Source organism: Coenobita brevimanus, chromosome 42, assembly GCF_032717465.1.
Source record: "Coenobita brevimanus isolate Jiangsu-jjx chromosome 42, ASM3271746v2, whole genome shotgun sequence".
In the NCBI taxonomy this organism is placed as follows: domain Eukaryota; kingdom Metazoa; phylum Arthropoda; class Malacostraca; order Decapoda; family Coenobitidae; genus Coenobita; species Coenobita brevimanus.
The window spans coordinates 11487992-11515282 of NC_136995.1; the positions used below are offsets into that span (position 1 = coordinate 11487992).

The 27291-nt window shown below is 41.8% G+C and overlaps 1 protein-coding gene across 1 annotated transcript in view; it reads right to left on the reverse strand.

Moving 5' to 3' along the window:
• Nucleotides 1-8246: 8246 nt before the first annotated feature.
• The window catches only part of LOC145397601 (uncharacterized), a 149450-nt gene continuing 130405 nt past the window's right edge, over nucleotides 8247-27291 (reverse strand). The window contains exons 13-17 of the mRNA XM_080270641.1: nucleotides 25993-26112; nucleotides 23949-24020; nucleotides 18090-18434; nucleotides 15455-16286; nucleotides 8247-8281 (exon numbers count right to left, since the gene is read on the reverse strand). Coding sequence (XP_080126767.1) covers nucleotides 8262-8281; nucleotides 15455-16286; nucleotides 18090-18434; nucleotides 23949-24020; nucleotides 25993-26112 — 1389 coding nt within the window. The 3' untranslated portion in view covers nucleotides 8247-8261. The remainder of the gene's footprint in view (nucleotides 8282-15454; nucleotides 16287-18089; nucleotides 18435-23948; nucleotides 24021-25992; nucleotides 26113-27291) is intronic.

Here is a 27291-nt window from a genome sequence, read left to right on the forward strand (position 1 = left end):
TACTTAATATTAAAGTTGCTTGTGACCCAGTTCCATCACATGAAAAGTGGGGACTAGAGTGAAAGTAGGACCAGTAGGCTAAATGTTACTAATAAAAACCAAAGCAAACTACCCAGGAGACTTCACACTTTATTGGCTTAATATACTACACCGCCTGACACACATAGCACCACCTCGCCACAATGAAAAACTTAAAAATTATTTGTACATAAATATCTGTCAAAAACTTATAACCATTCACGACGATACAACAACAACTTAGTGTCAGTCATAGGGCCGAACTCTAGATGTCATTGGAAGCTTCGGTGCACCTTCTCCCTAAGCGATTTATTTTGCACTTTCCTCCCCATCATTTTCTCGTACGTTGTTTAAATCCCTTTGATACTGACTTTGCACCAGTGATATAAGATAATGAGGTTTAATGTGAAAAATAAGTCGCTAAGGAGGAAGGAATACGAGATCTCCAATGCCACTTAGTGTACGGCGTAATAGCCAGAGAAAATTCACGATGACAGTAGCCTAAATATTTGAATTTGACGATGCTGTTTTTAAAGTAACATGAAAACAGTGAGGCGTTAGACAGGCACTCATTCTCAAATTTAAACATAATACCATCTATAAGGCTTTCCTTAAGGTCAAAACACACGGAATCGATGTTTTTTGAGAGTAAGATTTGGCATTTCTCAATTGTTTGCCGAAGTCAAGCGCTGCAAATGAACGGAAGGACCATATGATGTGTGTCCGTGTGCGTGTACGTGTGCGTGTGCGTGTACGTGTGTGTGTTGTTAATGGCGCAAACCGTATCTTTCATTTTCTTTCTGTTCTCTCTTGTAAATTCAAACCTGCATCATGTACGGACGATAATACACGTAAATTTGGTCCTTGAGAAAAATATATAGCATTTCTAACTTGCTGATTCCTAGGACAGCAAGTAAACAGAATAGCCCTATCATTCTGGCGCCTCTTACCAAAATTCAGCCCTGCATTTATTACTGATTATAAACTGGTAGTTGAGAAATGCACTGTGCGTCCTCGAGTCAGCCATGCATGTTAAAAAAAAAAACACACACACACACAGAAAGTATTTTCGTCAGCTTAAGGCCAGATTGTAGGTGGCAGAAGTCTTCGTAAATCCTCTTCCTAAGTGATTTATTCTGCGTGATGCGTTACGGACGACTCAAACCCATCTAGAATACTGTGCTCTCCTCAGCACCTCTTTCTCACCTGTTTTACTTCAGTAAACTTAATAATTCTCTTTTTTTCCAAGTTTGTGGGGAATTAGACAATTCACAATATCAAGGTTTAAAAATAAATCGGTAAAGAAGTTGCTACCAGGCCGCTTAAACCAACGAAAATACGGTCCATAGGTCGGATGCACGAACAGACATACGATCGGTTCCCAGGCGTAGCTCTTTTTTTTTTTTTTTTTTTTTTTTTATGCAAGGAAGAAGGAACCAGGAGCCAGGAGCCCGCAACTGCTCCCTCCAAGAAAAAATAAAAACAAAATAACAGAGAACCAAATTCAAGATCCGTTCCTTTACAAATATTTACCATTTATGTTTCCTGTTTATCTTTCTACTTCGTGTATTTAAATTTCTCCTGAGGGATGTTTATGACAATGATCCACCACCTTTTAACCAACCTCCCAGTCCTTCATGTATGCAACAGGACAACTCTGGAACTGTTTCCCTCTGTATTTCCTACTGCCTATGACATCCAGTCTTCCAAACGCAGTGTGTCCAGGCATCTTGAACAGATCTTGAATTTGGCTCTCTGTCCTGTTTTCGTTTCTTCTTGGAGGAAACAGTCTTGTGGGCTCCTGGCCTTTGGTTCCTTCTTCCTTATATTAAAAAAAAATTGAAGCCGACTTTTAGTACTGTTACAATAATAAGCATTCGTTTCACTTCTGTTTAAGAGGAAATTTATTGTACGTTTTAACTTGACGAGAACGAGAGTAAATAATAGACTTTCCGTGTCTCTGTGGTTAATTTCGTGGATATTTTCATCGTTTAGGCACCTATTTTACGTATCTCGCTGCAGAATACAACAGTAGGTCTATACACATTTTCCACGGCACTTCTTTGTAACTAGTATCGTATTCTAGTGTTAATCTCTTGAGCTGGATGAAGATGGCAGTTTTACGTATTTTTAGCGTTAATTTCGTGAGCTTGAAGAAGAAGAAGGCAATTTCACTCCTAATTAAAAGTGATGAGTATAATTCTTCCTTTCCAAAAACAGACCTACGTTACGACAGGGAAACGGCTGTAAAAAAAATGTCGTGAATCCCACCCCGTCCGGGAACTCTAGCGTTGAATGTTTTTTGGGAAATGTCACGCACAGCTGTGTGTGTGTGTGTGTGTGTGTGTGTGTGTGTGTGTGTGTGTGTGTGTGTGTGTGTGTGTGTGTGTGTGTGTGTGTGTGGAAAGGCCTTATGTAAAAATCCTGTTCACATGTTTACATTCCCCTAATCTTAAAATGGGTATAAAATTCTAAAAAATCAGCTTCATTTTGTTCACAGTGTACCAAAAAACGTATCCTTTATCAGTAAGTAGAAAAGTGCAAAGCAGACTAAATCATTACAGGCTCATTAAGGAAATCACTTACAATATACAGCTGGTCAAGGAGTTGTAGAGAGATATTATTTTCATCATTAACTTGTCATTTAGGTTCGTATCCTCGCCAGCTTAGCACCTTTTTCTTACCGATTCGTTTTGCGTATTAAGGTTAAAGTCTGTTATTCACTTATATGCTCCTTACATCATTATAATGTTGACTCAGATATAATTAACATATAAGGGAATATTAACAAGTCACATGCATAAGTAAATCAGTAAGGAAGATGTAAACAAAAGCTGACTAGGATACGAGCCAATGGTGTTTTGTGGAGTGCGTTTAGACCTGCAGCCTAAAACAGGTCGCTTCTACACTGATATATCCATTTTCTAAAACAGTCACTCCAAAGACATGGGTAATACTGCATTGTTTTTTGACATCTATGCTACTAGAAATACATGATATAGTTAGTTACTTTAGTACAACTAGTAAGGAGTGTACACAGTTCCTCGTAAATGTGAGAAATGAAGGCGAAAATAAACATAGTGACATAAGGGAAAGTAGTAGCACAAGTTTGTTTACATGGGAAATGGAAAACACTCGGAGTTTATGGACCGTATTATTGAATTCACCAAAAACCTTACGACCACTTGCCTTTCGTACTATGACTTGCTTATGTAGAAAGGACAAGGGTAATTTATGAAGCTTTCCAAATCTCTTGTTCGTTATACATTAACAAATCTTATTTACGAAAGGAAAATTATAATGAACTATAACTCTTTCTTTTTTTCAGGATTGATGGTAAGTTTATTCGTGAATCCGGAACCAGAAGGCATCCTAGAACCTCTTCCTTAGCAACTGAATTTGCACATTTGCCTGAAATTCGCGTCCTCGCCATTGAATGCTCCCTCTGTCGCCTCCATCCTTCCAGCTTAGCCCACAGGAGTTTAAAACGATGCTCTCCATAACATCCAGGTAACTCAGCATCCTGTGTGATCCAAATCGTTTTCAAATCAACATAGACTGTACTAGTGAAAGAATATTAACCCTTGAAATGACGATGTATATATATATATTCTTATTTTTGCTGTCACCATAAAATTAACATTTAATTTCAGGGAGCACCCACGTAGAGAACGGGTTACTGAGTGACAAATAAAATCCCTCCAGCGCGAAGTCTCTCCCAATCTGAACAAAATCGTCTGGAAAAATGCAAAAATACAGCATTAAATATCCCATAGTGTAGAAGATATTAACACCCTTCAGGACAATGGTGTATTTATTTTTTAATTATTTTTTTGTTTTTTCCAATTATTTTCGCCTCAGGAAAGACCTCTAGCAGTGAAGGGATTAGTAAGTGATACGTCTAAGTGCCAAAATTTCCATGATCAAATTGAAAGACATCATCGGTTTGATAAAAAAAAAAAAAAAAAAAAAAAAAAAAACTATATATTTACAACTATGGATATTTAAAAGAGAAGAAAACCTAGTAAAAAAGAGGTGCCAAGCGAGCCTCCCAGCCTTTGCAAATATAGTCCATGTTAAGTGAAGAGTTGATATACCTGTGCCTCGTAAATGCATCAGTCTAGCATTGTCTGGTAAAGAAACATTCAGTATCCTAGAGTCTACAGTTAATTCTAATGTCTTGCATTTGGTTATTGTCTATTAATAGCATGGAGTTGAATAATAATAATAATAATAATAATAATAATAATGGTGATATCTTTACATCCTCCTGACATATATTTACAGTTATACTTTCGCTAACTATGTAATCACCGGGGATATATCTCCTTTGAAAAAAAATAATAATAATAAAACCTGTCACCACCTGCTATAAACACTTTCATTAATTCTGCAAGCCTACATTTCTCCACATGACACTTATTACATACTGGGAATATCGGTAAAAAATGGAACATCGGACATCGACTTATGAGCTGGCAGTTTTGAAATGAACGAATGCAACTTCCTGCGAACCTGTCAACTCTGAGAAAAACTCCTACACTTTGTTTTATTTACACACACACTCATGTACATTTCAAAGCAGACAACATCTAACTTATGACAAATTATGCGCAGCATCATAGCCAACACATGGGAACGGTGACGCCATCAGCCTCGCATTGGTGACATCCGCCCAGTCTTCTGAAAAGCCATCAACATTTTCTCTCACATCTGGTGTTTTGTGCATTGATCTTGCGTTCATATATACTAAAGAGGTGAAGAAAATGTTAATCCTTTGACCTATAACCTTTCGCAGGATCAAAACTATCAGAAAATTGAGCGGAAAAGACTTGGAAAGCGAGGAGGGGCCAAAGAGTCACATGAAACAATCACCAGCACGAGGCTTTAGTACCACATCTCATCCTTTCCTGTGCCGTAAAAGTGAACATCTTGAACATTCACAAGAAATACTTAAAAAAAAATGTCATATAATCATCGTTTAAGATTATGTACAGTGGCCAACATCGCTTCTCATGCAAAAAAATACATTCAAGGCAACATACTCTAAGCAATACCCGGCCGAGCGCGGGTTTAGGAATACATTTGATATTTCATCTTTGTAAATGCAGAATGGTCAGTGTGGCGAAACGTATTTGAGGCTGGCTATGAACACAGCTTAGAAAAATGTTACTGATTAGATTCACTGTAATTTTTCTGACAACTATCTCTCCATAGCTAGAGATTAAAATGGTACACTCAGCTCCAATGCTCGACTCAGATTTTGCTCCTCTGGAATACACGCAGCTGACGAGGGGGGATGAGTGTGAACCGATTTTTATTTGCACCGCAATTCACTCGTTTTCTCTCCCTCTTTCTCCCCCGTTCCTCCTCATCCTCCTTATTTATCTTCACCCGAATTTCCCTTCCCCCATATCCTTCTTTCTTTCCTTTCTACCCTTCCTCTCTTCTTTCCCGCATTTCACATCTCTCACTCTCCTTCCAAAATTTCGTTACTTCAGAGAGAGAGAGATATATATTCGTTTATATAGATAGAATTTGCTGTCCTCTCTCCATTCTCACATTTTCGATTGGTAGAGTAAGCGACCGACTTCATCTCGGTACAAGCCTCAAACTATTGCACGTCCGTCTGTCCTTCGGTCCTCAATAATTCACAGGTATAACAGAGATTATTATTTTTTTACCCATTGTTTTATATCACAAAGTCAGAAGGTGTAAGACTACCCTATATTGTTGGCCGTATGAGTGGTATTCCTATCAGCCATGGGCGAGGAAGAAAAACATGATGATTGATGAAGTACAGTGTTCTTATCTTTGTTTAAACACGGCAAATGACATCGATATGAGATTTCTACAATTCACATATTCCAGACTCAACAGTTTCATGATTGGAATAACTCTAGTATAAATTCCATCAAAAGCCAGAAGATACTATTCAGCTGAGTGCGTCCCGGGAGACTGATAATTCAAAAATGCATTAAACTTGCACATTTTTTCCATCAGCCAAGCATAGCGTTTACATTTTAATCTGAAGCCGTTATAATTACTCATTTTACGATTCCACTCCTTACCTAGTTAGAAATGTACAATAATAAATTCCTAATATCACTTTGTCTTTTTTCGTATAATTATAAATTCTCTTAAATATATGATAAAAACCTGGATCACCCGCCACGATACTGTCACACACTGTACAGGAAGGTAAAAAAAAAAATGTTAACGCATATATATGGGTTATTATCACTGGCTTATTTTATTTTTGAGAATTTTTTTGGACTATAGGCAGTTAGGAAATTTATAGTCAAGGCTTGATCAAATAATAAAGGCCAATTGTTGTTCTCAGAGCCCCTTTGAACCCTCGTCTGGGTTTCAAATGCATTTTGAGCGTATTTACTATTCTCAGCTGTTTATATATGCGTTGCGTTCAATGACAGTGCTTTCTACTACCAAGCACTAATAATAGTTTGTGCGGGGAAAGCTGGAAGGACCATGTAAGGGGGATGTAAGGAGGGTGAAGTGGGTGGGGACGAGTACGACGTTTCTTCAGTGTGACTATACTCTTCTCACCTCAACCTGGCCTGATTTTCGTCCGTCCAAGGCTTGTGTCACGTAGCTCAGTGGCACAAAGAGACATTACTACGGCTCTACATCCTTTTCATAGCACTTCTGCATGACTGGCAAATTATTCTAGTGGTGATCTATTGATACATCTCAGCACTGAAGATGGAGATATGGCAATTTTAGGCCAAGTTAGAGTAAAAAGAGTATAGTGAATCAGTCAGGTGTGTGGATGAGTCAGGTGATCTTTCAGTCATGAGGGGCCAGGTATGTAGCCCTTACGTATATGGGCAGAATCTCTCTCTCTCTCTCTCTCTCTCTCTCTCTCTCTCTCTCTTTATGCCATCTACAGACCCCCAAACACACCCATTAAAATATAAGCAGGAACATACTTTTTACCTCCCTGTACACACACAATCCGCCGAAATGTAGCACTATCAAAAGTTTTCTAAGCTGTTCCGTAAGTATCCTAGCTACGGTTTTCAAAGTACCTTAGTAATTACAGATTTCAGGCATGGCAGTGTGTGTGTGTGTGTGCGTGCGTGTGTGTGTGTGTGTGTGTGAATTTCTTTTTGTAGTAGTAGTAGTAGTAGTAGCGTAGTAGTAGTAGTAGTAGTAGTAATAATAATAATATTGTGATACCCAGTACTATGCATATACTGTAAATTCGCATCTAATTTCACTCTTAATAAATAAACAGCTGATTTTTTTCCTTTTACACAAGCCATACACAGAAATCTATAATTATTTAAGGTACGGAACACAACCCTTTGCGGGAAGTCATGAAAAAAAGCAACATTTTGATTGAGTGTTGCACCAAGCCATCCGTCCCTCAATTGCATTCCTCTCTAGTGACATCTCCCTTACTACTATATACATTACAAGTCTTTGGTAGCGCTGAGTATTGTATTTACACGTTAACTTCGGAGATAAAATAACAAAATGATAAAAAATAATGATGATATTCTTGTGTATCACCTTCAAGTTCTCGGTTACCTATCAAAATGCTATGTAAGTCAGTTTTAACTAAAGTTCTCTCATCTACCATGGTTTGTCTTTAATCTAGCTAATATTACCGCTTTTTTCATCTAACTACGATCACTTCCCCTCTGATATCCACAGTGGGTCCGGAGCACAAAGAATAGTGACAATGAACCGCATTTTGTTAATTTGGGAGGATTCGTGTCGCCTCTTCCTAGCGATTCTTTTTGCAATCCCTCGATATTCTCCAGCATTTTGTCTATCTTTTAATTATCCACATCGAGTGCATCACTAACAAACAAGAGAGTTATCAAGGCGTAATATGCAAAATAAATCGAAGAGGAGAAATCGCTACGAAGTCTCCAAATTCAACAACAACACGGCCCATTAGTAAACACCGACTCCCCGACGACTCTGCAAACATGGCGACCGCGATATGTTACGTTAGCGCTCACAAGCCTTTTTTTTCGTCTCACCTACCCACTACTACACTCTGATACAGCTACGTCGTGGTAGAAAAAATCCTGGCTAATAAGACTTCACCATCAATATTATTTCTACTCTAGCGTGTGTAGTGAAGGAGTGGAAATGGGTGACTCGGGAAGGAGGAACACTTGAGTTACCCTTCCATTGCCTACAGGGTCTTTGCGCCATATTGTCACGACTACTATTCACCTACGCTCACATTGATAACAGTCGCCCTCTTACGCCATAACTCCTGTGCCTGAAAAAGGAAAAAATATCAGCGTTAGAAAAGTCATATTTACACAGCTAACATACAAGATGGAATAAATGTATCATGTGTTAATGACTGAACATGACCACCTCTTGCACCGACACTCATGGTGGTGGAGAGGGACGCTTCCACATGGTGCCTGGTTATACAAATGTCCCTCAACTCCCTCCTAATCCCCCGAACGGAGGAAGGTGGGCCGCAGAAGGCCAATTTCAGTCTGCAGCTCACCGGGTTCACGTCCAGAGGAGGCTGGAGCTACAGCATCAACCCACAGATGTCTAGTTCCCAATGAAGATCAGTCAAGAAGTTTAAGAGTGATTTTCATGGGTGGATTTCATCCGCTAGAAATACCATATACCTTTTGCTAACGATTTTTTTTTTATTATAATTTTTTTTTGCTCTGGCTCACGTCAGGCCATTGTACTCGTCACTGAAAACCTCGAGAACTAAGGATTAAGAAACGACTTCCATTACCCCACAAACTTCAGCTGAATCTGTCACCATTACTCCGGCTAGTGCAAAATTATATTACTTGCCACTGGGTAACCCTGTGGTGTGTAAATATTAAGACGCTGTAGGCTACTTCACCACCACAAGACACCAAATGTGATGCCAGTGAAGCACCGCAGAAGAAAATAAAGGTTCTGTCCTATGTACACAAAACAACCAACAATAATTCTCCCGTAACTAAGCTTTGTGTTATGGGAAGAACAAGAGATACTGTGAGATTCTGAAGTCTCTGTAATCATACCTGAACGGTGACGTCTTTTTCTTATTATCCTCTGCTAATCTCCTAACGACTTGGGCGGCTCAAGAGGGACTTATTGGAACTAGGGGAGTGTGATATGGCCTTCACTAACTCCCTCACTACAGTCCATTCCAAATTAGTTTTACATTGGATCATGACTCACACACTTCCACATCCGCCCATACGTGGTGGCACTGTGCAGCAGTGGCGTCCACTCAAGAGCCAAATGGTTTAGGAAGAGGTGTTATAAAATCCATGGTAACTTAGAACACGATCCATATACAAAATATGCTATAGTGGTAATAAACAGTGTGGTAAAAAAGTATAGAATTGCAAGGAACATCAAGGAGCAACCATTAACACCAAAAAATTATGATATTTTAGAAGTACACATAAAACTGAAAATGAGAAGGGAGATTTTCAAAAGGCAGATTTACGAAACAGGACACCAGTTATCTCTTTACATTTCAACATTAAAAAAAAAAAAAAAAAAATGCAAGTAGACACGGTACTAATGAAGATGCGAGTAAATTTTCAAAAGGCATATTTTACGAGAAACTATAAGACATAAAGCTCACTTTTCGACAAATACTAATATTAAAAATGATAATAATAATAATAATAATAATAATAATATTAGTAATAATAATAATAATAATAATAATAATAACAATGATGATGATGATAATAATAATAATAATAATAATAATAATAATAATAATACATTAATTTGTAAGTACACACAAAACTACTGGAACTGCGAGAAGGAATTTCCAAAAAGGTAAATTTGCAATGAATTACAATAAGAGGATTTTTTTTTCTTTTCTTATTTTTGCGTTTAAAAAGGGAGGATCCATGAAGTGTCTGTAACATGTCTACTGCAGGAGCGGAAATTATCCTCTGAGGGAGAGTGACAGCCAAAACTAACCCTTCCCCAAGATGATCATGCACGAATGGGGAAGTTGTGCATGAAGTGAGAGCAGAGCGTGCGAAAGATACAGTATGTGAAAGATATATTTTTAGATTTGGCTGGTATATATCCTTTGGCACAGAGTATGACAATATCAGAAGGATTTATGTAACAAGAGGACCGTAAGGTTTAATAAGTGAAATAATTCGCTCAGGATAAGGTGTTAGGGAGCTTCCTTAACTGGCAAGAGTCTTGATCTAAGGTAAATGTGCTCAGATAGAAAACGGAGTGGTGGTGGTGAGGAGGGGGGTTAAACTAAAGCAAATTAGTGCTTCCAAATATTTACAAACACACTGACTGGAGGCTGTAGACAGGGGGAAAACATGAATTAAGAACAATATAAAAACACCGAAATATATATCAGAAAAAGGTCATGGAATATACAAATGATGAGGATTAACACAGACGAGATATTTTCAGATTTTTTTTTTTTTTTTTTTTTGGACTCTACCTTCCTCAGTCTCCCTCTCCTCCGCCACCACGCTTGCCTCTAGTCATAATCTCATGTGGGGCTCAGCTGTAAGGGGGGCGTGGGGGGGGGCGTAGACGTATTAGTGGGGGATGGGGGAGTGGGGGGGGGCAAAATTTAGAATATGAAAATTGACTTAGGTATGCAGGATTATATAGATATCTGAATATACAGCACTGAATAGAGTTAAGTTTCTATGTGTATTCAAACTGTCATATAAATTTACTTTACTATGACATTTGCTGGAAATATATATTTAAATCTATAACTAAATAGATAGATAGATAGATTTGCATTTTCATGTAAGTTAGTGAGATGTAAAGTAGTGGAGGTAGGAGTCTTTCTGGCACCTATGGGAGAGAGAGAGAGAGAGAGAGAGAGAGAGAGAGAGAGAGATGGTAGGCGAAAAATGGAATGCAATATAATATATATCGGTATATATATATATATATATATATATATATATATACGGTATATATATATATATATATATATATATATATATATATAATACACATACAGTATATATATATATATATATATTTATATATATATATATATATATATATATATATATATATACAGTATATAGGATGAAAAGAGGAACGGAGAAAGGGGGCTGAGAAAAAAAAAGAAAAAAGAAAAAAAAAGAAAAGTAGAATGAAAGAATACGAAACGAGAAAGTAAGAAATGAAGGAAAGAAGGAAGACCAATTAATAATGAATGGAAAAAACAAAGGAAGGAAGGAAACTCGAAAGGAAGAAAGAAGGGAAGGAAAGACGGAAGGAAGGAAGGAAGGAGGGAAGAAAAGAAGAGTAGGAAGAAGGGCACCAGACTTTAAGCTGTGACTTACAGTGAATATGTTAATTACCAGAAATTAAAGTGAAGCTATCCATAAAGAAAGCGTCACTTAAACTGCACACACACACACACACACACACACACACACACACACACACACACACACACACACACACACACCTTCATACTTATAATACAAATTAAGATTATTGTTGGTGATAATTCTAATCAATAAAAAAAAAAAAAACATTGTACACACTACTCAACCTTTCATTTATCTCACCAATTTCTTCTTAAATGAATTTGCACAGAATAATGAAATATTTACCTGTAATATCTATAGTCCACTCAAAGTTTCCTGGCGAATATGCCCCGCCCCCCTAGGCACCTGATTGGCTGATTTTAAACGCGGGGAAGGCAATGCTACCGCTCCATATGTTAATTATATTTTATTTTATTTAATACTTGTGCGCTACTGCTGACATCACTTCACTGTCAGAAGTAATGTATGATTATATGAAACAAGGAAAAAGTGTTATTGAATAGGTTGATGCTGGAAAAAAAAAAAAAAAAGGAGAAAGAGAAAAAAAAAAACGGAGTAATGAAGTCAGGAAGGAGGAATGAGAGGGGTGTAGGAGGAAGAGAAAGGAAGGGAGAAAGAAAAGAAGGAAGGAAGAAAAAGTTGGAAGGAAAGAAAAGGAAGGAAATGACAGAAAGAAAAGAAGGAAGAAAAAGATGGAAGGAAAGAAAAGGAAGGAAATGACAGAAAGAAAAGTAAGGAGGCAAGAAAACTGAAGGAAGGAAGGAGGGAAAGAAGAGGCGAAATGGTGGAATGATTAAAACAAAGATGGTACACGAAAGAGGAGTGCCCAATCCAATAGTTTTAAATCTCCTTCACCCAATCACAGCCCAGGGTTCAAGATGGGGGCGTGGTTTCATTTCGCCAAGTTAAAATGTGCGGACTAAAGCACCTGACTTAGATTTTTATGTAAACACCAATGCCTGAGAGATATAATAATAAATGTGAGCTGGATACATGCAATATAATGAACAAATAAGAATCATGCATGTGGTAGATATACACATGAGCAAAGCACATAATATACACATACACATACATATAGATTAAAACACACACACACACACACACACACACACACACACACAGAATTCTCAAAATGCTAGCAACTCTCAGACATCATAACAACACCATAATAACTCTACAACCACACCAACACCACAACCACGCCAACACTACAACCACACCAACACCACAACCACACCAACACCACAACCACACCAGCACCGCAACCACACCAACACCACAACCACACCAACACCACAACCACACCAACACCACAACCACACCAACACCACAACCACACCAACTCTACCACACTAACACCACAACCACCCTAACACCACAACCACACCAACACCACAACCACACCAACACCACAACCACACCAACACCACAGCCACACCAGCACCACAACCACACCAACACCACAACCACACTAACACCACAACCACACCAACACCACAACCACACCAACACCACAACCACACCAACACCACAACCACACCAACACCACAACCACACTAACACCACAACCACACCAACACCACAACCACACCAACACCACAACCACACCAACACCACAACCACACCAACACCACAACCACACCAACACCACAACCACACCAACACCACAACCACACCAACACCACAACCACACCAACACTACCACACTAACACCACAACCACACCAACACCACAACCACACCAACACCACAACCACACCAACACTACCACACTAACACCACAACCACACCAACACCACAACCACACCAACACCACAACCACACCAACACCACAACCACACCAACACCACAACCACACTAACACCACAACCACACCAACACCACAACCACACCAACACCACAACCACACCAACACCACAACCACACCAACACCACAACCACACCAACACCACAACCACACCAACACCACAACCACACCAACACTACCACACTAACACCACAACCACACCAACACCACAACCACACCAACACCACAACCACACCAACACCACAACCACACTAACACCACAACCACACCAACACCACAACCACACCAACACCACAACCACACCAACACCACAACCACACCAACACCACAACCACACCAACACCACAACCACACCCACACACCACAACCACACCAACACCACAACCACACCAACACCACAACCACACCAACACCACAACCACACCAACACCACAACCACACCAACACCACAACCACACCAACACCACAACCACACCAACACCACAACCACACCAACACCACAACCACACCAACACCACAACCACACCAACACCACAACCACACTAACACCACAACCACACTAACACCACAACCACACCAACACCACAACCACACCAACACCACAACCACACCAACACCACAACCACACCAGCACCACAACCACACCAACACCACAACCACACCAACACCACAACCACACCAACACCACAACCACACCAACACCACAACCACACCAACACCACAACCACACCAACACCACAACCACACCAGCACCACAACCACACCAACACCACAACCACACCAACACCACAACCACACCAACACCACAACCACACCAACACCACAACCACACCAACACCACAACCACACCAACACCACAACCACACCAACACCACAACCACACCAACACCACAACCACACCAACACCACAACCACACCAACACCACAACCACACCAGCACCACAACCACACCAGCACCACAACCACACCAGCACCACAACCACACCAGCACCACAACCACACCAGCACCACAACCACACTAACACCACAACCACACCAACACCACAACCACACCAACACCACAACCACACCAACACCACAACCACACCAACACCACAACCACACCAACACCACAACCACACTAACACCACAACCACACCAACACCACAACCACACCAGCACCACAACCACACCAACACCACAACCACACCAACACCACAACCACACCAACACCACAACCACACCAACACCACAACCACACCAACACCACAACCACACCAACACCACAACCACACTAACATCTAATAACACTGGCTATGCATTGAAAACACCACATTATATGGCATAGGAAGGAGGGTGAGGGTGAGGGTCAGGGAGGGTGAGGGTAAGGGTGAGGGTGAGAGTTAGGGAGTGTGAGGGTGAGGGAGGGTCAGGGTAGGTGTGAGGGTGAGGGAGGGTCAGGGTAGGTGTGAGGGTGAGGGGGGGTGAGGGTGAGGGTGAGGGAGGGTCAGGGTAGGTGTGAGGGTGAGGGAGGGTCAGGGTAGGTGTGAGGGTGAGGGTGAGGGAGGGTCAGGGTAGGTGTGAGGGTGAGGGTCAGGGAGGGTCAGGGTAGGTGTGAGGGTGAGGGAGGGTCAGGGTAGGTGTGAGGGTGAGGGTGAGGGTCAGGGTAGGTGTGAGGGTGAGGGTGAGGGAGGGTCAGGGTAGGTGTGAGGGTGAGGGAGGGTCAGGGTAGGTGTGAGGGTGAGGGTCAGGGAGGGTCAGGGTAGGTGTGAGGGTCAGGGTAGGTGTGAGGGTGAGGGAGGGTGAGGGTGAGGGTGAGGGAGGGGGAGGGTGAGGGTGAGGGAGGGGGAGGGTGAGGGTTAGGATAAGGGTGGAGGTAAGAGTGAAAGCGAGGTTGGGTTGGGTGGTGAAGGTGAGGGTAGTTGTGGTGATGAAGGTACGAGTAAGGGTGAGAGTGAGGGTGAGAAGAGAGTGAGGGTGTGGGTAGGTGTGAGGGAGGACTAGGGTGAGGGTGTGGTGTGGTCTGGGGTGGAATGGGAAAGTGGGTTGTAGGGTGGATAAGGTTAGGGTGCGATGTGATGAAGGTGAGGGCAGGGTGTGAAGGTGAGGGTGAGTACAGGGTGTGGAGTGGGATAAGGTGAAGGCAGGGTGTGGAGTGGGTGAAAGTGAGGGTGGTGTGCTGAGTGGGGAGGGTAAGGGTGAGGTAAGTGTGTTGGGTGGGGAGGGTGAGGGCAGGGTGAGGGCGTGCGGGCGGGCGGGCGGGTGAGACCACTTACGGGCGTGAGGCTAGTGGAGGGAGGGGGTGCGGGGTGGGTTTTGGGGGGCCGGGTGGACGCGGGTACCTGGCGGCTTGACGGCGGGGACAGAGAAGTATCTGGTGTCCACGTGGGTCGGCTGGTGGAAGCCTTTGGGTGGGGCCGCACCGGCGATGGTGGCGTGCTTGCTGTCCGCTGCCGGCAGTCTGCGGGCACGGACGCCATGTGCCGCCACGGTCAGGGCCTTGGTGGGGCAGCCTGACCGCAGTATCGCTCGTGGCAGCTGTGGCTCCGTGAATGTGGAGAAGGAAGAGCCGGAACGCTCGTATGGCGGCGTGTCTGGCTCCACTGTGATGGAGCTGCGTCGCTTGATGACCACCGGGGTGGAGGCGTCGCTGTACACCGGCTCTGATGCTACAAACTTAGCCGGCGGCAGGAACCCGTACCCACCACCCACCACCTCTATGTTGAGCCTGCCACCCCGTCCTGCCCCTGCCCCTCCTGCTGGCCCGGTCCCTGACCCATTTTCCTGTCCCACTACGCCAGTCTGAGGTGCAGTGGAGGAGGGGACAGCACCGCGCTGCAGGGAGAGGCTCTTGACGCAGGACTGTGGCTGTGGTGGAGGCTGTGGTGCAAGGCAGAGGTCGTCCACACTAGAGCAACGCGCTACAGCCGGAGCCACGGCAGCAGCAGGGGCAGTCGCAGCACCACCAGGTGGAGGCACACAGCTCTCAGACCCAGACGACCCAGACTTGGAGTGCGAGGCCGAGGACGAGGTGTATGAGGCCTGGGAATGGATGCCGGAGTCACAGCGCTTATCGGGTGGAGTCACCGAAGATGAGGTGGAAGATGAGTCTGAAGCACGGGGTGGCTCCACTCCACTCTTGCCCTCACCTCCTGTACGGGCCGGGCTGCCGTCCTGTGGGGGATAAGACGATAACACCTCAGTCTATTATCACACACCAACCTCTCTTTAATATGACCTCATTGTATTCCTTTATCCTGATCTGACCTCTTAATCTGACCTCTGCCTCCCTCCTATCCTGATCTTTAATTCCTCTTAATCTGACCACTCTGTCCCTTTATCTTGATCATGATCTCTAATTTTTCTTTGCATCCACGTATCGTGATCCTGACATCTAAATCTAACCTTCCCTAATCCTCATCCTCATCATCTAGACCTCCTTTCCCAACACAAGGTGGGTAAAGCTGGGGACAGGTATGGTAAGGTACAGAGGGTCGGAGAGCCAGGGTATCCCAGAGTCAGTTTATACCTATGTTATCTGATACCGATGTGTTCATGTGTCAGTGTCACCTCTTGCTTCTGTATACTCTGATAATATGGCACAATCTTCCATACTGCCCTAACTTCCAGATGCTGCCTCGTCCTGGTGTCACCTTCTCTCAGTGTCGCCTTATTCTGATATCATCTATTTCTGGTGTCACCTCATAGTGGCTTTACCCATACCGATGTAAAAATATTCTGATGCCACTTTACAATGACCTCATAATATACCGGTTACCTTATAGACGTCACCTTGTCTTGATGGCACCTTAACTCTGACCTAGCCTGATCTTTCCCTTACTTGACATCTCAAATCAATCTTATCACGACCTCAATATAAACTTTTTCCAACCTTACCTCCCTTTGTTCCGACTTCTTGATATCGTCTGTATTCCGATGCGCCATTACCTGTTCTTGACCTAATCTTTCCATCTATTCATCTATCTATCTATCTATGTACATCTTATATTGATCTATTTATCTATCTATCGATTTATCTATCACTCTATCTATCTACATCTTATATGACTTTCCCAGTGGTGCTCTGTCCTGGTGCCACTTCAGACTGTTACTCACGTCTTCTCCTTACAGTCCCTTCCCTCATCCCATCTTTGTGTTGTCTCCTTATTACCCCCGCCAAGAGTGTTTATGGTCCGGTTTAATTGTGTCTGTCTCTCTGTCTCTCTGTTAGCAGCAATATTAAAAATCTAGTGGATGGAGCAGCACCAGCTTTGGCATAATGACTGAGAGCCATTAGGGCAAAAAAGTCAAAGGTGAAGGTCAAGGTCACGAAAAACATGGAGGGGGGTCACCGCTGTCTTGACGGAGGTATGCGCTCTCCGATTGCTCCGTGGTTTAGTCGGTTTGCTGCTGTCTCCACGTACTTAGGAGTGCCGGTTCGAATCTTTGCAGTTGTTAAGTTATCAATGAAAATCCAGCAGTACTAGACGCTTAAATACACCATCCATTGTGGGCAAAAACTCCTACAACCAGTACAGGTGGATGTCTGGCTGCGGACACTGAGGACCCGATATCAAACCCACAGCATAACACCAAGTTTCCCTGACATGCTGAGAGGACAAGGACACAAAATATATAAAGCAATTGAACCTGAGAACTGTAGACGTCTGGAACAGTTTACCATAATGCATAACTGAAGGCCTGTCCGTAACAAGCTCTGAGAGGAAAAGAGATAAATACTAAAGCAGAAAATACAGCGTCATTTTGAAGCGCAGTTAGTTCATCACCAAACACATTTAAATTGAAGATATATCAGAAATACAGGCTATAGATCTGGACAAATATCTGTACAATTATCTGAACTAAATCTGGACAAATATCTGGACAAATATCTGAACAAATATTTGGACAAATAGTACTACTCGTGTCAGTCTTCAAAATAGGTAAAAAAATAGGTGAGAAATTAAGTACACCCACCATGGAATTGCCACGCAGGACATGAATCTGAGGATGAGGCTGGTGGTGGTGAGGCTGCTGTTGCTGTTGCTGTTGCTGGAGGTGTTGCTGTTGCTGTTGTTGTTGCTGTTGTATGTACTGTTGTTGCTGTTGCTGTTGCTGCTGTATGTATTGTTGTTGTTGTTGCTGCTGTTGTTGATGGTGATGCTGTTGTTGTTGTTGCTGCTGTTGCTGCTGCTGGTGTATTAACTGCTGTTGCTGTTGCTGTAATTGCTGCTGTTGTATCTGTTGCTGTTGCTGTTGTATGATGGTGGGGGAGGTGATGACTGGGGAGCAAGTCTCTGCAGGGGGTGCCGGGAGAGGCGGCTGTGGAGTGAAGAAGACCTGTTAATTGCACTGTAGTAATAGTAGTAGTAATAGTAGTAGTAGTAGTAGTAGTGGTAGCAGTAGTAGTAGTAGTGGTAGTAGTAATAGTAGTGGCAGTAGTAGTAGTAGTAACAGTAGTAGTACCAGTAGTAGTAGTAGTAGTAGTAACAGTAGTAGTAGTAGTAGTAGTAGTAGTAGTAGTAGTAGTAGTGGTAGTAGTGCTGGTAGTAGTAGATGTGGTAGTATTAGTATTAGTGGTAGTAGAAGTAGTAGTAGTAGTAGTAGTAGCAGTAGATGCAACCCTAGGCTCATCTGGACGTGAACCCAGTGCACTGCAGGCTGGAGTTACGAGACTCCTGCAGTCCACCATCGTCCTTTCGATGGGTAGGGAGGGAGCTGAGGGCTTCTTTGTAACTAGGCAGTGGAGACACCCAGTCATATCAGTGCCACCACATGAAGGCGCCCTATCCAGCACCCGTACTATAATGAAAGGTAATATCGAGAGTAATATTCCATGAGGGAGAGGGGAGTGAGTTGGGGGGAAGGCAGTCAAATGGTGGATGACAGAGCGACTTGGAGGCGTTTTGTCTGCGGCCACCCTTTGCGGGATTCGGGCGTCGAGCTATGGATAGATAGATAGATAGAATATGCCATGATAAGTACAGTATGAGTCTCCAAACTTCTCCCTTCCAAAGATTACGTTAAAAAAATGAATAAAGCCACACTAAAGATTTGTTAGTTTCTACAAGTTTGGACACACTGCATTTAAAAGACTGGAGGTCGCAGGAAGGGGGAAATGATAAACTGAGGAAATTTTCAAAGTTGATCAGTTGCATACGTGACAGATTGAGTGTAGCAACTGTCTCCTGCATTAGATTAAAAGTGAGAGAGAGAGAGAGAGAGAGAGAGAAACTAGTTATAAGGGTGCTGCATGACCACTGTAATGGGGAAGGAATGCAAGAGAGATAGGTAGGACAGTGAGCAGAATGGCGGCGATAAAGGATAGATGTAACACTGCGGCAAATAGAGAGAGAGAGAGAGAGAGAGACGAGATGCCTTTCACAATTCCCTGTTTAGATGTGCTGTGTGGTTCGATCCTCCCTCCCCCAACACACACACACACACACACAAAGGTAATCACACATATAACAGGTAATCACGGTCGTATGTTACCTGTAATTAGATCTATTTATCAAGTTCATTAACACCTGAAAGTCAAGTATTGGTGTGTTTACTCTCTCTGCCCTTTACTACGTGTGTGTGTGTGTGTGTGTGTGTGTGTGTGTGTGTGTGTGCGTCATCATCATTATCATCATCATCATCACCATCATCAGTATTTTTATTATTATTATTTTTTTTTTTAATTATTATTATTATTATTATTATTATTATTTATTATTATTATTATTATTATTATAATTATTATTATTATCATTAGTGTGTGACGGACGGCCCGGGAATGGAATCTGGGTTTAGAAATGATCATAGAATAGGCTTTAGTGTAAGGGCTTTGAAAGTTCTGTAACATAGAAGGAAAGAAAAAGAAATGGAGGAAAGAAAAGAGAGAAAAAAGAAAGAAAGAAAGAAAAGAGAGAAAAAAGAAAGAGTAATAAAGAGAGAAGAAAGAAAGAGAAATAAAGAAAGAAGAGGAAAAAGAAAGAGTAATAAAGAGAGAAGAAAGAAAGAGAAATAAAGAAATGAGAGAAAAAAGAAAGAGAAATAAAGAAAGAAGAGGAAAAAGAAAGAATAATAAAGAGAGAAGAAAGAAAGAGAAATAAAGAAAAGAGAGAAAAAAGAAAGACAAATAAAGAAAAGAGAGAAAAAAGAAAGACAAATAAAGAAAGAAGAGGAAAAAGAAAGAGTAAAATAATGAAAGAAGAGGAAAAAGAAAGAGAAATAAATAGAGAAGAAAGAAAGAGAAATAAAGAAAAGAGAGAAAAAAGAAAGAGAAATAAAGAAAAGAGAGAAAAAAGAAAGAGAAATAAAGAAAAGAGAGAAAAATTGAGAGAAAAATAAAGAAAAGAGAGAAAAAGAAAGAGGAAAAAAGAGAGAAATAAAGAAAAGAAAGAAAAGAAAGAAAAATAAAGAGAAAAGAAAGAAAAAAGAGAAATAAAGAAAAGAGAAAAAGAGAGAAAAAAGAGAGATATAAAGAAAAGAAAGAAAAAAGTAGGAGAAATAAATAAAGAAAAGAGAGAAAAAAGAGAGAAATAAAGAAAAGGAAAAAGAAACTATGAAGAAAAAAACTGCAGGTGAGATTCATAGCACTTCCAATTACCTGTACAGTACAAAGGTATTTCTATTCAGCAGACGCCACCCACCTCCCCCTCCCCAGCGCCACCCCTACCTATGAGTCCCTTGAGGCTCCTATGACCCACCCTACCACTACCACTGCCACGCACCCACCTGGTAATTCACCCCTGCCACCCCCTGTCACCCCCCTGCCTGTAATATTGGACACACACACCCTTGCCTCTACTCACCGCTGTTGCACAAGCCTCTACTATGTGTACCTTCGCTAGTCCGCCACACACACACACACACAAATGGAGAGAGAGAGAGAGAGACGTCTTCAGATGACTTACCTTCACGCGCCAAAATATGACAGGTTGGCGACGCTCCCCTTCCATCTTTAATTAATATCCGATACTCTACCCTCTCTCTCTCTCCCTACCGCCTCCCCTCTCCTCCTCCTCCTCCTCTTCCCCTCTACTTCCCTTCCTCTCCTTCCTTCCCTTCCCCTTCCTCAATATCTCCTCTTCCCTCTCGTCCTTGGCAGTAGCAATATAGGATTAAGCTGCCCTGTATTGTTGACAAGATGGACGACAGAGAATGGGAAGATGAAAGGGGGACTCAAAGCGATTGAAGAGATACACGTAAGTTATAGGAGTAAAAAAAAAATAATCTAACTACATAAATAGATAGATAAATAAATAGATAAATAGATTGACAGATAAATAGACAGATAGAGAAATAGATTGACAGTTGGATAAGTAAAGAGATAAATAAATAAATAACATCCATATTTTATCCACTGCATACGAACTCACTCCATTACTTACAACCTCTAGACGATTTTACTAACTTTCGAAAAACCGTATAGTGTGACGAGGCTGTAAGGACTCCATGAACAACCCGACTTTTCTCCCTCAGCTGAATAAAATCGTCTGAAGGCACGCTGAGAGTGAGGTGTGGATGGCTGAATGTATTAAACCAGAATTGTACTTGTTGACAAAGTGGTCTACAGGAAATGAAAAACGAAGGGGTACTTAAGCGTTTAAAGCAATGGCTGTGTAAGTAGTAGTAGGAGTAGTAGTAGTGTAGAAGTAGTAGTAGTAGTAGTAGTAGTAGTGGTAGTAGTAGTAGTAGTTGTTGTTGTTGTTGTAGAGTAGCTGTAGTAGTAGCAGTGGCAGAAGTAGTGTATTAGTAGTGGTAGTAGTAGTTGTAGCATTAGAAGAAGTAGTAGTAGTAGTAGAAGTGGAAGTAGTGTAGTAGTAGTAGTGGCAGAAGTAATGTAGTAGTAGTGGAAGTAGTACAAGGAACCATTTAGCTTGTCACTCAACGCAGTCTCATAAAGGCTGCACTACATCGAGTGAAGGGATAGTGAGAGTTCCCTAATATGCAGACGACGAAGACGGAGACGTTCTGGTTAACGCTAATTACCCAGAAGTTATTCCAAGAGAGAGGGAGAGAGAGAGAGAGAGAAACTCCTTGATTAGGGTGAGTTTGAAAGGCTCCGTTTTCTTTGTCTTGGTAATTAGGGGAAACTTTATCTTGACTCAAACTTAAGTGACGGAAGGAGACAGGAAAATGCCTCAGTGTACCATATTTTCCTGGCGCCTATTGAGCCGCGGGAAGAAGAACGTATTAAATATAAATTACGGTAAGATAAAAAAAAAAAAAAAAAAAACAGGAGGGGAGGGAAAGTGCCGATTAATGAAAAAAAAAGTCTTTCAAAACTGATGTTGATGCTGGAGAGAGAGAGAGAGAGAGAGAGAGAGAGAGAGAGAGAGAGAGAGAGAGTCATCATCTGTGGCACAAAATATCCAGAGAGAAAACCCTGATTCAAACTTGAGATTCACAAACACACGATGAAGTCGCGACAATACGTTATTATTATTATTATTATTATTATTATTATTATTATTATTTAAGAATGATAATATAAAAGTTCTGCAAAGGGCAAGAAATAAAAGAAAGTGCCGCCAAAAAAAAAAAAAAAAAAAAAGCGACCCTTACAGGTAAACGATACAAAATTTCGACGCCCTAATAGTAGTGATCCATGAGTGGCAATCGACGGCCCCAGGAACTGCGGAAAATGACATGCTATCCATAAGTGGTGTCTTCTGCTATTTTTTGGATTATTTCCCACTTTTGGGGGGTTTTGTCGAAGCCAAGAAGAGGCAAAAGGCTTCGTGTCTGGCTATCAATATTTATCTACACACACACACACACACACACACACACACACAATAGTACCGTGAGTGAAGGTAAGGGGACAGACCACTAATATGGTCTGAGGGCTACTGCTGTTTAGAAATCGCAGACATGTACTGGCTTAGTATGTAGGTTGTTGTTGCTTAACCCCAGCCCGTCTAATCGAGGCGACCCGCCAGCCTCAGGTAAGCAACTGCCCCTATGGGTTTGTCCCACAGGTACCTTACACCGCTGACACTGTCTCTACGTCTTAGTGTGGCGTGTGCTGTGCAGTGCTACGTTATGTGTGTTATATTGTATGGGCCTATTCTAGATGTGAGGGGCGTGTCATTTATGATTCCACCCGACCCAAATCTTAGCTGGCAGCTGGAGAGGGCTGGGTGATTTCCTGCTCGAAGCCTAGTTAGGTGAATTCAATCATCTCTATATATGGACACCTTTGACGGGTGGACGTCAGGAAAAGGAGCTTGTTGTATGGATGGAGGTGTTGTACTGCCCTGTGTGTGAAGTGAGTATGCAGCTGTTTCTTCATTGCTGGTGCTGGAATGTCTGAAGGAGGGATACTGTTGCAGAGGGTTTGATAATGTTTGTGTGGTGATTTTGTGTGTGTCAGTGTTGTGTGTTTTCTATTATGTATTGAGAGGGGTGCTGTGTATTGGCACAGGCTGCTGCATAGAACTGTGCCTCTCATATCAAGGTAGTCTCAGCCAGGGAGGACTTTAGTTTCTGATTGCAAGTGAACTGTGGGAGTGGGCGTGGTGCAGCCAGTGCTGATGCGTAGGGTGCTGTTCTGTATGATTTGAAAGGTGTTGCATTGGGTATTTGATAGGATGGGACTCCATTCCAGGGAGGAAAAGGATATCACTGACCTAAAGTGTTGATTATAGAGCAAGGAAAGTGTTTCTTAATGTTGTGTAAAATCTAGCCCGGTTGTTACCCTGAGGCACCGAGTCTGGGGGTGCACCGCCTCTTACTGTATTGTACACGGTCCTTGAAGGTGAGTCCAGTGTCATAATATGTTACTCCAGGGATATGGGTGTGTGGCACATGTACATTGTTCAATGTGATGTGGGGGAGTACCTGTGTTCGTGTGATGAGTGTGGTGGTGGATTTGTCTGAGGTGATCGTCAGCCTGTTGTCCCCGATGCAAGTCTGTAGTGTGTTGAGGTAGTACTGTTGCAGTGTGCAGGCTGTGTCTACAATGTTGTGTGTGTCCAAAACAGGTTTCTCTCTTCGTCGTGTGTATGGTTGTTATGGTGATGTCATCTGTATGGGAGGCAATGTTTGTGGGTGGCTGGGGTGTGGGAATAAGATGCATGTATAGGCTGAAGAGTGTGGCTGAGAGAACACAACCTTGTGGATCTCCACTAGGGAAATTTCGTGTTCATGATGACTTGTCTTGGATATATGCCTGTCTACCGAGCCAGCAGTTGGCAAGCCAGCGCTGGCGTTGTTTTCTTAGCTTATGTTGTATATCGTGGTGATTAGCTTGGGCCGGGGATTGCATCGTAGGCTTTACTAATGGCTATTGCTGTGAGAAGTGCGCGTCGTGCGAGTGTCATAAAGTCAGTGATAATGGTGGGGAGATGATCTGTGGCGAGTTTAAGTTCCGATCGCCAATTGGTGTTGAGTGCTGGGTGGGGAGCAGAATGTGATGTCTGGGGAGAAGGATGCGGTTTGGGTGGCGTGGATTGAGGAAGTCTTGTGGGGTGTCTCTGAGAAATGAATGTTGTGAAGGAATGAAGTAGGGGAAAAAAAAAAAAAACTAATACAACTTATTCATGACAGAAAAATGAAAATTGCTGATAGATCCTCACATCACCGTCGCTCTCTACATATAAATACGCCGTTTTCCTGCCCACTCTTGCCTGATCGCAGTTTTTGACGCCAAAAAACAATCGACCCAACACTGATCTTTACAACACTGCATTAATAATGGTTTCTTAATCTAACTAATCAGATTAAATCGTAGACTCCAGGCTTCTGCACACATACCTTCCTTGGGGTTATCCTGACTCATTTTTTCCTTACCTCTCCTTCCTGAATCATTGTATATATCACGGAAAATAAAAATTAAAAAAAATCCAAAGTCTGTTGCAGAAACAAAAAGTGTAGTCATGAAGCAGTAAATACCGCAACACAAGGCCTGATGTCTGGGGTGCACGGAGGCAGTGTGACCTGTGGTGCCACGCTGTGAGTATGTGATGTCACTGAGTAGGGATCGCCTATGTGATTAAAATACCTCTAATTATTTAGTAGCATAATTTTTGGCAATAATTACTTCAAGTAAACACAAGGTTTTATATATATATATATATATATATATATATATATATATATATATATATATATATATATATATATATATATATATATATATATGTATATATATATATATATATATATATATATATATATATATATATATATATATATATATATATATATATATATATATATATCACATAGGGATAATACCACTCATTTTGTGTTGGAGGTGAATGCATCCATTATGACAAACACGATGTGGCTGAAAGAGGTGTGGCTGCATGCAGCTGAAATAATGCAGGGAATTGCCCTAATGTACCACACCAACAGCTTCCTGATTAATCGCCATCAATCATATATACTGTATACTCTTGCCAGATGTAGGGGTTAATAATTATACAGTAAATTTATATGTTTCTGCCATACAGGGTAAAGGACAAAATAGAGTTAGTTGTTCAATAAACACCTGCATCACCTTTAACATCACCCTTAACCCTTTATCCTTTTCAAAGGCTTTTAGTGATTACTCTGCGCCAGTCAATACAACATACAGGAATGCAAATCTTGTAAGGTTAATGCTAAAGTGACTACATACCTACACTACAACTATACATGATTCTCTAATACATTAAGTAGGAATGGTGCACATGCAGAAAAGTGGAGGCATACACTACTTCTACACCAAATGCAATACGTACTAATGAAAAAGTCACTGTATTTTTCACTCCCTAGAAATAATACAACTCCAGCCACATGCACTTCACCAAATCTTAGTCATTATTATTATTGTTATTGTTATTTTTATATATTTATTTATTTATTTATTTATTTTTTACTAAACTGCCAGGGTACTCACAGGTGGGGTAGCTGGCGGGGGAGGGTAGTTGTTGGGGTCAGTGAGCTCTGGTGGAGGGGCAGGGAACTCCGCCCCCACCTCCACCACCTCCTGCGTCCCACCCTCACCCCCTGTCTCCTCCTAGTGGGTTAAGTGCGTGGGGGGCGTGGTTAGGTGGCTGTAGCAGGAATTAGGTGGGTGTAGGTGGGTGTAGGTGGGGTTAGGTGCGTGTAAGGTGGCTGTGGGTGTAGTTAAGTGGAGTATAGACGTGATTTAGCACAAGTGAGAGTGATTAAGTGGGTGTAACTCGGCCTTAAATTGCCTTCCATCGTGAATGCTGAGCTGTAACAATAGATTAACACCAGAATATGATGCTGGTCACGAAGAAGTGGCATGGAAAGGATGTAGAGTCTTAGCACTGTCTTTTCCTGCCACTAAGCTACATGAAAATTAGTTGCAAAAGGACGAGAATCTGGACCAAGTTAAGGTGAGAGGAGTATAGGAGGACTAGGGTGATAAAATCTAGACCAAGAAAGGAGCAATACATCATCGGACTGAAGAGGTTATGACACTAAAATAATTATCTATCACAACTACACATTATCTAACTTTCCTGTGCCTACCTACGCAAGCTGGCAAGGTAGTCACTAGGCTCTAAGTAACTATTCAAATACTAGCATATGATTTACTACTAACATCTCTAGTTATTATCTCAACCACTGTGAAGCACCATCAGTTACAACAAAGGTATCCTACTGTGCAATATACCACCTTTCTAAACGTAAACTAAAAAGAGTCATCAAGATAGTTACTAATCCCGCAAACAACTACCCAACAACTAACACACACAGTTAGCGATAATTCCTAACTGCTTAAAAACACTGGATCATACGTCACAGGCTGCAGCTATTTAAGTGTCAAGTAACTACACTGCAAATAGCTTGGGTACTTATTACACTTTACTGCCCAGCTTTATTAATGGACATTCACATACCAAGCCTAACACGACTTCGCTTCCTTTGATTGCCAAGGATAGGGTTATAGAGTGCCAGGCTTAGGTCCCAAGTACATGGCTTTTACGATGAGTTTAGGTCTTGATTGGTCTGGATTGTGTGGCCTTGGGTTCCTTTTTCCTTGCATACAAAAATCCACCACAAACAGGGTTCCTATCTATACTTATTGACTCCTATGACACACTAATGGTACGGTAATTTTGTTAAAGTGTTATATATACAGAGTCATGCTTCTAACATTACAGGTAGCAAGTCGACATTCAATTTTTGGGTCACACAGCAAGTAAAGTTTTCGAAGACCCTGACT